At 47.3% G+C, this 12,690-nt stretch overlaps 1 protein-coding gene across 2 annotated transcripts in view; it reads left to right on the top strand.

Moving 5' to 3' along the window:
- Positions 1–10,687, top strand: part of LOC149428765 (uncharacterized) — a 48,175-nt gene extending 37,488 nt beyond the window's left edge. The window contains exons 1-3 of one of the 2 annotated variants that reach the window (XM_089667013.1): positions 3,917–4,009; positions 4,099–4,228; positions 8,220–10,687. In XM_089667013.1, the coding sequence (XP_089523139.1) occupies positions 4,165–4,228; positions 8,220–9,382 (1,227 nt within the window). In that variant the 5' untranslated portion in view covers positions 3,917–4,009; positions 4,099–4,164 and the 3' untranslated portion in view covers positions 9,383–10,687. Of the gene's footprint in view, positions 1–3,916; positions 4,010–4,098; positions 4,229–8,219 lie in introns of those variants that run through there. The other variant, XM_089667014.1, reaches the window with a different exon arrangement.
- The last annotated feature ends 2,003 nt before the right edge of the window (positions 10,688–12,690 follow it).

The raw sequence follows: 12,690 nt of genomic DNA, 5'->3' as shown, positions 1-12,690 counted from the left end.
TGGTCGTTCGACCCCCAAAGGGGTCGCGACCCCCAGGTTGAGAACCGCTGCTCTAAACAAACAGCACTGACAATAAATAGACAAGACAAGGACCATCCTGACCATACATGGCCTACAAAGGGCAATGATGACACTACACAGGCAGCCAATGGGCAATCATTACACTATGCAGCCAACACAATGATGGAGTGCCGGGGTCAGGAGTATGGAGCATAGAGCCCCTTACATTGCTGGGAAGGAGGAAGAAAACATTCCCCAGCCTGCCATGAAGAATATGTTCCATCATTGGTGTCAGAGGGAGGAAAATACTGAGGGGTCTGAGCAAAGTAGAGGAGCTGAGGGGGTCTCTCAGGGGTTACTGAGGATGAGGAACTTTGGGGCCCCTGAGGGGGTAGTGGAGTTCAAGGGCTTTTAGGGGTTTGAGTAGCTGAAGGAATCTGGTAGGATAGGGTTGGCAGGGAGCAGGGCTCTGAGGAAAGAGACGTTTGTCAGGCTCAGGGGGACACTGAGGTAGGGAGGGGGGCTCTTGGTCTCTGATTGTCCTCTTACCTGCACTTACTTTCCAGACCTCCTTACAGAACTCCTGCCAGGAAAGGAAGACAACCTTCACCTTCTTACCATCTCACTGGTCAAATAATATATTCCAAGATACCAAGTGGAATGAAGGAGGGCGGACCTTCACCACTTGGTGGGCACTTGTTCTTAGAGGAGGTCTGTTGGTGCATTATCAACTAAAAGGTAGTCAGGGGTCAGTGCTGAACATCTTCAGGAGACACTCCAATACCTTCCCATGACACAGGCTCTGGCAGTGCCCGGTGCTGGAATTCAGAGCTCCAGAACCACCACCACTCTGTACAATGTCCTGGATATTACAGTATACTTGGTATCCAAACCTGTCCCCCTCCTGTCCTCCTTCTACCCACACTAGGCTGTCATTGGAGGGAAGAGAACAGGCTCCTCCCCCACAGCTCTCTACTCCACCAGCACCATCCTCCTGCTATCCCATCCAAGCTCTTCTTTTACTGCAGAGAGTGACAGTGACATCACTCCTGTCAGTCAGCAGGCTGCCACAGATTGGAGCCTTGCAGTCGGAGTTCTGCCAATTATCCTGATTTTCCAGCAACTCCGGCCAAAAGTCATCAAGTTCCCCTTCCTGGACCTCATGATGAGCCGACATTGACCTCACAGCACTGCCTCAGAGCAAACAAGTCATAGGAAGGATTGTATTTATCATTCCTTGTCTGCAGATCTAATACTCATCAAAACCAGTTCAGAGACCAAACAAACCCAACAGAGAAAAGGGGATTTCTGATCTGGCAGGACAAGAGGGTCCCGGGACCTCAAATATGCATCAAACACTAAACTGTCCAAACAAAATGTCTTCCCATGGGGGGAGTAATTCTTCCATGTCCAGCAACCCTCCTATTCCCCCCTCACATCCACATCCTATTATTGTGTGACCAATACCATCCAAATCATTCTTACTTTCATTTCCCAAAGTTATCCGTCTACAAGGAGACCTGTATAGATCACATGATGGCACCAATGAGGATGGAGGAGGACCGGAGTCACATGACTGAGAAGATACTAAACCTCACCCTGGAGATCATCTACCTGCTGACCGGAGAGGTGAGGAGGATTCTGGGAGGTCACATGACATCACTCTCATCTCTATTAATAAAACACAGACCTGACCGGAGAGGTGAGGAGGATTCTGGGAGGTCACATGACATCACTCTTATCTCTATTAATAAAACACAGACCTGACCGGAGAGGTGAGGAGGATTCTGGGAGGTCACATGACATCACTCTCAACTTTTTTAATAAAACACAGACCTGACCGGAGAGGTGAGGAGGATTCTGGGAGGTCACATGACATCACTTTGATCTGTATTAAAAAAAAAAACACAGACCTGACCGGAGAGGTGAGGAGGATTCTGGGAGGTCACATGACAGCACTCATGTCTATTAATAATACACAGTGTGACGATTGCGATATCAAATCTCTGCCCCTCTCACCAGACTCGTGACCGAAGGACTAGCCAATCTAAAACCGCGATGTCAGGTGCGTAACAATGCCACGCCCAGCTGCACCCTGCACAATGATTTTCCAGCTAACTGGACCACAAATCTATGTACCGGCAGCCTGAGCACGATTGTTACTGGGTCAGGTTAATTACGCAATTAACCCTTCACATTGCCCCAACCTCCTTTTTGTACAGAGAAAGAGGAAACTCGGCAATATCAGCAATAACACTAGGGTGGTTGAAATAATCATCTGTATACCACTGTCACTGCAGACAGGTTATACAGAGGGTTAAACACACACAGTAGCGCTCTTCAGCGGCAGGAATTCTTAAGTTGCATTAAAGAGCTTTAGAAACAGTTCAACACTTTCAGAAAGTAAGATTTATTACTAAAAGGTCAAAAGGGTGCAATAAAAAGATTTACAGAAAAAAGATGTAACCAATATATATATAAATATATAGAGAGCAATAACACAGCAAAGAGATAACAGAAGTTTAGGTAGATGAGTACTAGCCAAAAAGCCTTGGGTTATGCAGTTTCAAGTCTCATGAGCCAATTTCTTGGCTCTACTGCTAGTCTCGATGTTAAAAGCAGGAGAATCTTCTCTTCTCTCATCCACACTCCAAGCATAACAGCCTTTTTCTAGCAAATCCCAGCAGGGTGTCTCTTTGGAGTAGTAACCAATGGTCTCCTTTTGGGGAGGGGTGTTGGGTGGAGACCTAAGTTACAAGCAGAATCTCTCCTAGCTTATATTTTGGCTCATAACTTTTCCTAGGTACATTTGCCGGCCTGGTCACTAGTATATTAATACTCAGCCACATCTGCAGAATGGTTAGAGATGAAACATGAAATATGCACTTAAATGGTTCAAGAGATATACTTTTCTGCTTTTCTCTGTAGGTCAGCTAAGGGGTGTCACATACCAGGAGAATGGTCTCAAACTGAGCCTTCTGAATATAGGCTCCATGTTTAGGTAGTTATGTTCTAAGTGAAGATATCAACTTATATGTAAAGTGAGTTTTTAAAAGTAAGTCTGTGTTTACAACCCCTTGGAAGGTCTTTTGAAGTTCAGTGACCCTTCTCATCACTCAGGCCACATGTCACCCCACAGCACGGGAGGGGGATGAGAGATCTACAAGATGGAGGGGGTAGCCTGCTTTGGGAGTTAGAAATGGTATAACATAGAAAATTATTAACAAAACGGAGGGCCGCGTCAGTCTCTGTGTGCACGATTCCTACACACAGACCTGACCGGAGAGGTGAGGAGGATTCTGGGAGGTCACATGACATCACACAGACCTGACCGGAGAGGTGAGGAGGATTCTGGGAGGTCACATGACATCACACAGACCTGACCTGACCGGAGAGGTGAGGAGGATTCTGGGATTCTAACATCATATTCTTATTGGTTCCTCAATACAGAGATTTCCTCTTCTGAAGTCAGGTGACCATATGACCATCACAGTGCCTCCATGTGACTCCCTAAACCCTGAGAGACACAACATGCAGAAGATTCTAGAAGTCACCAAGAAGATGATGGAGCTGCTGACAGGAGAGGTGAGCGGTGCCGGGAATTCTGGGACATTCTCCAGTAACAGACAAGGGATGTGTCTGGATGGTGACTGTATCATTGTGTGTGTCAGGTTCCTATAAGGTGTCAGGGTGTCACTGTCTATTTCTCCATGGAGGAGTGGGAGTATTTAGAAGGACACAAGGATCTCTACAAGGACGTCATGATGGACAATCAGCCGCCCCTCACATCACCGGGTAAGAGGAGACTTTATTGTAAAGGAGAGAGCAGTACGGAGGATCCACCTAGATCCCCCATCATCTGATAAACACATAGAAACAATGGATTCAGTCAGTGTGTGTGTTTCCTACAGATGGATCCAGTCATGGGAACCCACCAGAGAGATGTCCCCGTCCTCTGTATTCCCGGGATTCCACACAGGAAGGTCACACCATCCCTCACCATCATCAGGTAGATGAGGAACAATCACTGATAGTATCATTAGGATCTGTACATTATCTGCATTGTTACCATTGATGGCATTTTTATTATATATTCAGAGTGGAAACCTGAGAGAATTTGAGGTTGAAGAAGAAGAGGCGTATGTGAGGGATGATCAGCAGTCTATGGAGGAGGATGGAATAACGGGGACATTTATAGAGGAGGACACTCCTACAGAGATCAGCACAGGTGGGTCATGAACACTAAATCCATTCCTCCACCCATACTGCTCACTGATTGGTCCAGAGTAGGGCGGGGACTGGGTGATATCAGCCTGTAATCCCCTGGTCACTTTCCTGAGCTGTGTTCCCCGTCCTGTATTCCTGGATTTCTCTCGGATAATCTTCCTTCTCTGTGCTGCAGACACAATTTATGTATCTAGACTGGATTTATGGAGGTTCTGGGGTTCAGCTGGCAGCAAAATGTTCATTTTCATCATAGATGTTACTAGACCTAGGCACCTGGGGTGTGTGCTATTGATCTTCTGCTCCATGCCCGGATCTAGTAAGATCTCTGACAGAACATTTCTCCCAGGGTTCCTTGCTCTGTGGTCTGCTGGCTGTGCCGGGTGGAGGGATATGTCTGTAGTGTCTCAGACCCAAGTCACTGAGTGCAGTCTCAGGAGATGGGAGGCAGCGGTGTGGGATCTCTGCAACTTGTCTACAGTAGACATTTAAAGTGGTTGTAATCCCTCCATATACTCAGTGCAGTGACTGGCCTCAGGTGATACACAGAGATAAAACAAATCCTACATATGTTGCACCTTTTTATCTGCAGCAATCTCTTCTCTACAACTGTTCAAAGCCCAGAATGTATACAGCTTGTCTGAGAAGTCAGAAAAAAAGAGACAGAGAGATAAAGTCACATTCTGCAGAGTTCAGTGAGGTGAGCTCTAAAGGTGATTGGAGGGAAGGTACACACAGCACACAGGAACAGAGCTGAGGCTGTCAATCACAGGCTGTGTGCTGGAGCTTCTCCCCTTTCACATTTTTTCTCTTGGTGTCAGGAAGACTTGTCAGAAGTGATTCATGCTGATCGCAGAGGAAGGAGATAGCAGACAGAAGTGGCTCTTATTGCTCTGGAGTGAGACAAGTACACACTGTAGAGGGATATGCTTTGTTCATATTCCATGTCTGAGGGTTACAACCCCTGTAAGTGATCTCTGATTACTAAACACCAATTTGATGTGATCCTTACACTATTTATTAGTATCGCCCCCCTTGTCCTGAATAGAGGTACTGTGTGGGTTTAGTTTGTGGCTGGGCTGTACTTGGCTCAGGCTGATTGTATAGTTCTTCACTTGGTTTCTCCCTAAGTTTAGGTTGTCTTGTGATGTCTCACTGTGGCCAGTAGATGTCACTGCTATCACTGGACATAGGATGAGGTGGCGGCTGCATTCCTTTTCTTTGGCTTTTTTCCCTGTTTTCTCCTGGTGATCTGGCCAGTAACACACCTTCTGTATTAGAGCGCCCCCGCTGTGGAGGCAGCAGCATGGTCAGTCTGGGGGGAGGGGAGTGTTAGATGTATTAGCAGATTTAAAACAGTAACTAATTGAAGCCAAACTCCAGCTCACACTTCATAATCAGTTTCATCAAACAGTTTTTTTCTTTTGGGATAAAAGTTTTACATGAATAAATAAAAGCTGATCATTGTAAGCCCCCTGTCAGTGGTAAATGGTCTGCCTCATCCCTGGAACTGATACATTCTGCTGCAGAGTTTTATAAAACAGATTTACTGGCTAGATCACCAGATGAATATAGAAGAAAACGAATACTGTTTAGTCCTAACTTTTGTATCCCATATGATAAGTTGTACATTACATACAGTGAAGGAAATGTGTATTTGCTCCCCGGCTGATGGTGAATGTTCGCCCCGCACACAGAAATGATCGGTCTAACAATGGAATGTTCGCCCCTCACACAGAAATTATCGGTCTAACAATGGAATGTTCGCCCCTCACACAGAAATGATCGGTCTAACAATGGAATGTTTGCCCCTCACACAGAAATGATCGGTCTAACAATGGAATGTTCGCCCCTCACACAGAAATGATCGGTCTAACAATGGAATGTTCGCCCCTCACACAGAAATGATCGGTCTAACAATGGAATGTTCGGTGTAACACTGAGAGACAGAATACAACAACAAATTCAGCAGAAATGCGTCTAACAAATGATGACTGATCTGCATGTTCATGAGGGAAAGAAGGATTTGATCCCCTATCATTCAGCAGGATTTCTGGCTCCCAGGTGTCTTTCATACAGCTAATAAGCTGAGATTAGAAGCAGTCTCTTAAAGGGAGTGCTGCTAATCTCATTGTGTTACCTGTATAAAGACACCTGTCCACAGGAGCAATCAAACCATCAGATTCCAAACTCTCCACCATGGCAAAGACCAAAGAGCTGTCCAAGGATGTCAGGGACAAGATGGTAGACCTACACAAGGCTGGACTGGGCTACCAAACTATGGCCAAGCAGCTTGGTGAGAAGGTGACAACAGTTGGTGCAATCATTCACAAATGGAAGAAACACAAAACAAGTGTCAGTCTCCCTAGGTCTGGTGCACCATGCAAGATCTCACCTCGTGGAGTGTCAATGATCATGAGAACAGTGAGGAATCATCCCAGAACTACACGTGAGGATCTTGTCAATGATCTCCAGGCAGCTGGGACCACAGTCACCAAGAAAACAATTGGTAACACACTACGCCGACAAGGACTGAAATCCTGCAGTGCCCGCAAGGTCCCTCTGCTCAAGAAAGCCCATGTCCAGGCCCGTCTGAAGTCTGCCACTGAACATCTGAATGATGCAGAGGAGGACTGGTGGGAAGTGTTGTGGTCAGAGGAGACCAAAATCCAGCTCTTTGGCATCAACTCAACTCATTGTTTGGAGGAGGAGGAATGCTGCCTATGACCCCAAGAACACCATCCCAACTGTGAAACATGGTGGTGGAAACATTCTGCTTTGGGACAGGACAACTGCACCGCATCAAAGGGACGATGGATGGGGCAATGTACAGTCTAATCTTGGGTGAGAACCTTCTTCCCTCAGCCAGGGCATTGAAAATGGGTGGTGGATGGGTGTTCCAGCATGACAATGACCCAAAACACATGGCCAAGGCAACAAAGGAGGGGCTCAAGAAGAAGCACATTAAGGCCCTGGAGTGGCCTAGCCAGTCTCCAGACCTTCATCCGATTGAAAATCTGTGGAGGGAGCTGAAAGTTCGAGTTGTCAAACGTCATACACCAAACCTTAATGACTTGGAGAGGATCTGCCAAGAGGAGTGGGCCAAAATCCCTCCTGAGATGTGTGCGAACCTGGGGCCAACTCCAGGAAACGTCTGACCTCTGTGATTGCCAACAAGGGATTTGCCACCAAGTACTAAGTCATGTTTTGTGAAGGGGATCCAATCCTTCTTTCCCTCATGAACATGCAGATCAGTCATCATTTGTTAGACGCATTTCTGCTGAATTTGTTGTATTCTGTCTCTCAGTGTTACACCGAACATTCCATTGTTAGACCGATCATTTCTGTGTGAGGGGCGACCATTCAACATCAGCAGGGGAGCAAATACACATTTCCTTCACTTTAGGCCTTAATTATTTTCCACCCATTTCCTCCCAGCTGGACATTTTATATCGGATGATGTGATTGGAGCACAGACTTTTACATGGTGATAATAATGTGATAACATCCTCCAACTTTGGACCCTTAAACAGAAAGTGATAATGAGGGAGGAGTCAATACCCCAATGATGGTGGTCTTCAGGATCAGTCCAGTCTTCATCTTGGTTGTTCTCCCCCCATCCTCACTCTCTGACCTCTGGTGGGGCTCAGCCCCGCTGTTCTTCATGACTAAATCATGGACTAAATAAGGAAGTGCAGTACTTCTTGTGTTGGGAAGATGGCGATGAGTGATAGAGGGGGTGGGGACCCTCGTCCTATAATCCCCTCATCACTGTCCCTCCTATAAAAGACAGTTCTGGTTGTTTCCTCACTCTCTGACTAAGGTCCATGAATAAAGAAATGACCTGGTAGGAGATCAGAGGAGCCATTTCCTAGTTCCCTTGAGGGTGGAATTGTAAACTCCTCAGAGACCAAGCTGCCTGATGTGGGCGGAGTCCTGGTTTGGGGGAACCAATCAGCTCCTGTCTAGTAATCCTCTTTGTCTTTGTATTTTAGTCCATGGCCGGGAGATGAGGAAAACCTCCGAGGATTGTCTCACTTTGTCTCCAGACTGTGAAGTAGAAGATGAGGACATCACACAGTATAGTCCAGGAGAAAACCCGGCTCCCTCCAATGTCCATCCGGCACCACCCAGTGTAGATGGACCATCGGATTCCTCGTATCCTGAGGAACCTCAGACTGTGCGGGACCAGGCCGGCCTTCCAATAGGGAAGAGCTTCTCCTGTACTGAGTGCGGGAAATGTTTCTGTTATAAATCCCATCTTAATGTGCATAAAAGAACTCACAGGGGGGAGAAGCCGTATTCCTGTCCTGAGTGCGGGAAATGTTTCCGTTTTAAATGTCGTCTTAATGAGCATAAAACATCTCACACAGGAGAGAAGCCACATTCCTGTCCTGAGTGCGGGAAATGTTTTTCACAGAAGTGCAATCTTTCCAGACATCAGAGATCTCACAAGGGGGAGAAGCCATTTTCTTGTCCTGAGTGTGGGAAAAGTTTTGTAGCAAAATCAGATCTTGTTAAGCATCAAAGATCTCACACAGGGAAAAGACCTTATATCTGTCCTAAGTGTAGAAAATGTTTCTCAGAGAAGTCTGATCTTTACAGACATCAGAGATCTCACACAGGGGAAAAGCCATATTCCTGTGCAGAGTGTGGGAAATGTTTTTCAGACAAGTCCAGTCTTTACAGACATCATAGATCTCACACGGGGGAGAAGCCATATGCCTGTCCTGAGTGCGGGAAATGTTTTTCAATGAGGTTCCATGTTTACAGTCATCAGAGAACTCACACAGGGGAGAAGCCACTTTCCTGTTCTGAGTGCGGGAAATGTTTTTCTGATAAGTCCAGTCTTCGTATTCATCAGAGATTGCACACGGGGGAGAAACCATTTTCCTGTCCTGAATGTGGGAAATGTTTTTCAGAGAAGTCTAATCTTCACGCACATCAAAGATCTCACACGGGGGAGAAGCCATATGCTTGTCCTGAGTGTGGGAAATGTTTTTCACAGAAATCCAATCTTTACACACATCAGAGATCTCACACGGGGGAGAAGCCGTATGCCTGTTGTGAGTGTGGGAAATGTTTTTCAGTGAAGTCCAATCTTTACAAACATCAGAGATGTCACACGGGGGAGAAGCCACTTTCCTGTCCTGAGTGAGGGAAATGTTCCTCACTGAAGTCCTGTCTTCCTGCACATCAGGGGTCCCACACAACCCTGGAGGTGTATTAGTGCCTTGAGTGCGGGAAATGTCTTCTAGATGAATGTTGCTGGACATCCCAGCTCTCATGTGGGGAAGAAGCACACCCTGATATACACCTCAGATATACTCCATGGCTGATCTTCATCATGGAAGAAACAGTTCATAAGGAGATCAGAGGTCCCCAAAGACATGGATGAAGTGTGGGACCGGGTTGGCTATTGATAGCAGCTCAGTGGTTAGCCCTTCTGCCTGGCAGTACTCGGGTCATTAGTTTGAATCCCAACCATGGCACCACCTGCCTGGAGTTTGCATGTTCTCCCTGTGCCTGCATGGGTCTCCTCCAGGTACTCTGGTTTCTTCCCACATGCCAAAGACATGCTGGTAGGTATATTGTCCCCTAGTATGTGTATGTATGAATGTGAGTTAGGGACCTTAGATTGTACGCTCCTCGGGGGCGGGGACTGATGGGAATGAACAATTTATGTATAAATGGACAGTGCTATAGAAGTACCTGTAATAAATATGGAGTCATTGCCTCTCATTGGCTGAGTATATTTATGGTGGAAGCTTTCACAAACACTTAGAGGTTTAGTAAAAAAAAAAAAAGTTAGAAGGAATGTGAGTGACATTCGCCCGGCCATGACGAATATTGGGCATACTTTATTTCACACTCTGATTCCTTTGGCTCCATCTAGTGGCCATAATGTGGTATTGTGCCATTAGTGATTGCTGTATTTCAGGAAAAATCCACTATTATGTCCAATATTTAGAGGGCAATGTTATTACCAGGCTGCAGCTAGGGGGAGCTCTAATGTCACCCCAGCAGAGTGATCCCATCTAGCCCACATTAACCCTCTCACTGCCAGAGCTGTTTCTGCATGATTTTGCACACATGGGAAAATGCAGATTTTGGTCCTGAAGATGAGATAAACCCCCAAACATCTATTCTGTGACATCAGAGGCCCTGGAGAATAAAATGGTGGTGATTGTTAAGGTATTCCCCGTACACAGATTCCCCTTCATATCCGTCTTTATTTCCTCCTTTCCCCCATTTTCTATGTTGAGATCTTTTCTACAATACTTTGTTATAATAATGGAACACGTTGTGTATTGTATTGTACGCCAATAATAATGACTCCGCCCCCACATTGCAGACAAGAGATCTTCCTGACCAATCGGATTTCTGCCTTTACTATTTCCTGGTTATTTTTGTAATCTTGTTAAAAGTGAAATTGTAATAAAAATGTATTGAATGAAAACAAAATGGTGTGTGTGTGCAATGATGACAAAGCTGTGTATCCAGAAACGGCTGGTCGGTGACACTTCCATATACAGCCCAATGAAGTGACAAGGAAGCCCTAGAACCCTTTGGAGGAACCCTGGCTGAGAAAGGCTGGACTAGGCAGTCACATATCTCTGCCCCCCTTGCAGGGTTCCCAACCCTCCGTGACTTTTATTCCTGACACAACATGAACATTTACTGACGGAGGACATGTTTTTACTGACATCCTGAAAAATGACAGAACTCCTGTTAGGATTATTATTATTATTATACATTATTTATATAGCACCAAAGGGTATGCTCAGCGCTGTACAGTAGCGGGGGGGACGGAACATGAGACAAGACAGTAACAATACAATACACGAGGGGTGCGAGGGCCCTGCTCTTTCCAGCTTACAATCTAGGAGGGAGGAGAAGGTGGCACAGGAGGAGATGGCTGTGGGGGATGGAGTGGCGGGAGGAGTGGAGGAGGTTAGTTGTTAGGTGTGGTCAGGTGTTAGGTGAGGGTGGGGTAGGCTTCCCTGAAGAGATGGGTTTTCAGGGTGCGCTTGAAGGTGAGGAGGGTAGGCGACAGTCTGATGGATTGAGGTTGGGAGTTCCAGAGGATGGGGGATGTCCTGGAGAAGTCCTGCAATCGGGCGTGGGAGGAGGAGACCAGGGAGCTAGAGAGCAAAAGGTCCTGAGAGGAGCGGAGGGCACGGGTAGGGTAGTATCTGGGTATCAGGTCGGTTATGTAGTTTGGGGCGGCGTTGTGAATGGCCTTGTAGGTCAGGGTTAGCAGCTTGAACTTGATGCGTTGGGCAATTGGGAGCCAATGAAGGGATTGGCAGATGGGGGAGGCAGATGTGGAGCGCTTGGTGAGGTGGATGAGTCTCGCCGCTGAGTTTAGGATCGACTGGAGTGGGGATAGCATTCGTTTGGGTGGGCCAGTGAGGAGGGAGTTGCAGTAGTCCAGGCGTGAGATGATGAGGGAGTGTACGAGTTGTTTGGTGGTGTCTGGGGTGAGGAATGTGCGTATCTTGGAGATGTTGCGGAGGTGAAGCCTGCAAGATTTAGATAGCAGTTGGATATGGGGTAGGAAGGAGAGGTGGGAGTCCAGGGTGACACCCAGGACTTTGGCGTGTGGGGTGGGAGTGATGGTGGCGTTGTTAGTAGTGATGGAGAGGATGGGGGGGGGCACAGGGTGGGGGGAAGACCAGGAGCTTGGTTTTGGATAGGTTAAGTTTGAGGAAGTGGAGCGACATCCAGTCTGATATGTTGTTTAGGAGGTGGGCAATGCGGGCAGAGAATGAGGGGGTGAGGTGGGGGGGTGGAGAGGTAAATTTGGGTGTTGTCAGCATAGAGGTGGTAATTGAAGCCGTGGGAGTGAATAAGTTTGCCAAGGGAGAAGGTATAGATGGAGAAGAGGAGGGGCCCGAGGACAGAGCCTTGGGGGACCCCGACAGAGAGGGGGAGGTGGCAGTGTTGTAGGTGACACTGAAGGAGCGTTGGGAAAGGTAGGAGGCGAACCAGGAGAGAGCAGCGTCCTTGATGCCAAGGGAGTGCAGTTTGGCAAGGAGGAGAGGGTGGTCAACAGTGTTGAAGGCCACGGAGAGGTCGAGGAGCAGGGGGATAGAATAGTGGCCATTGGCTTTGGCAATTGTAGGCCAGGTGCTCAAGGAGCTTGGAAGTGAAGGGCAACAAGGAGATGGGTCTAAGGTTGTTAAGGTTGGTGGGGTCAAGGGAGGGTTTTTTGAGTATGGGGATGATGTGTGCATGCTTTAGAGGGGAGGGGACGGTGCCAGTGGAGAGGGAGAGATTGAAGATGTGGGTGAGGGAGCGAATGATGGAGGGGGGTGACTGGAGGAGCTGTGAGGGGATTTGGTCTAGGGGGCAGGTGGTGAGGCGGGCTTCAGGGAAGACCTTAGAGACCTCCTAGGGGGTAGTTGAGCTGAAGGAGCGGAGTGTTGGCGAGGTGATGATGTGTGGGGCATTAGGTATAGT

Source organism: Staurois parvus, unplaced genomic scaffold (genome assembly GCF_062004578.1).
Source record: "Staurois parvus isolate SC_StPar_1 unplaced genomic scaffold, SC_StPar_1.0 ptg002977l, whole genome shotgun sequence".
NCBI lineage: Eukaryota > Metazoa > Chordata > Amphibia > Anura > Ranidae > Staurois > Staurois parvus.
Note: the sequence above shows the minus strand (reverse complement) of the source record. Positions and strands in the feature narration are given on the sequence as shown.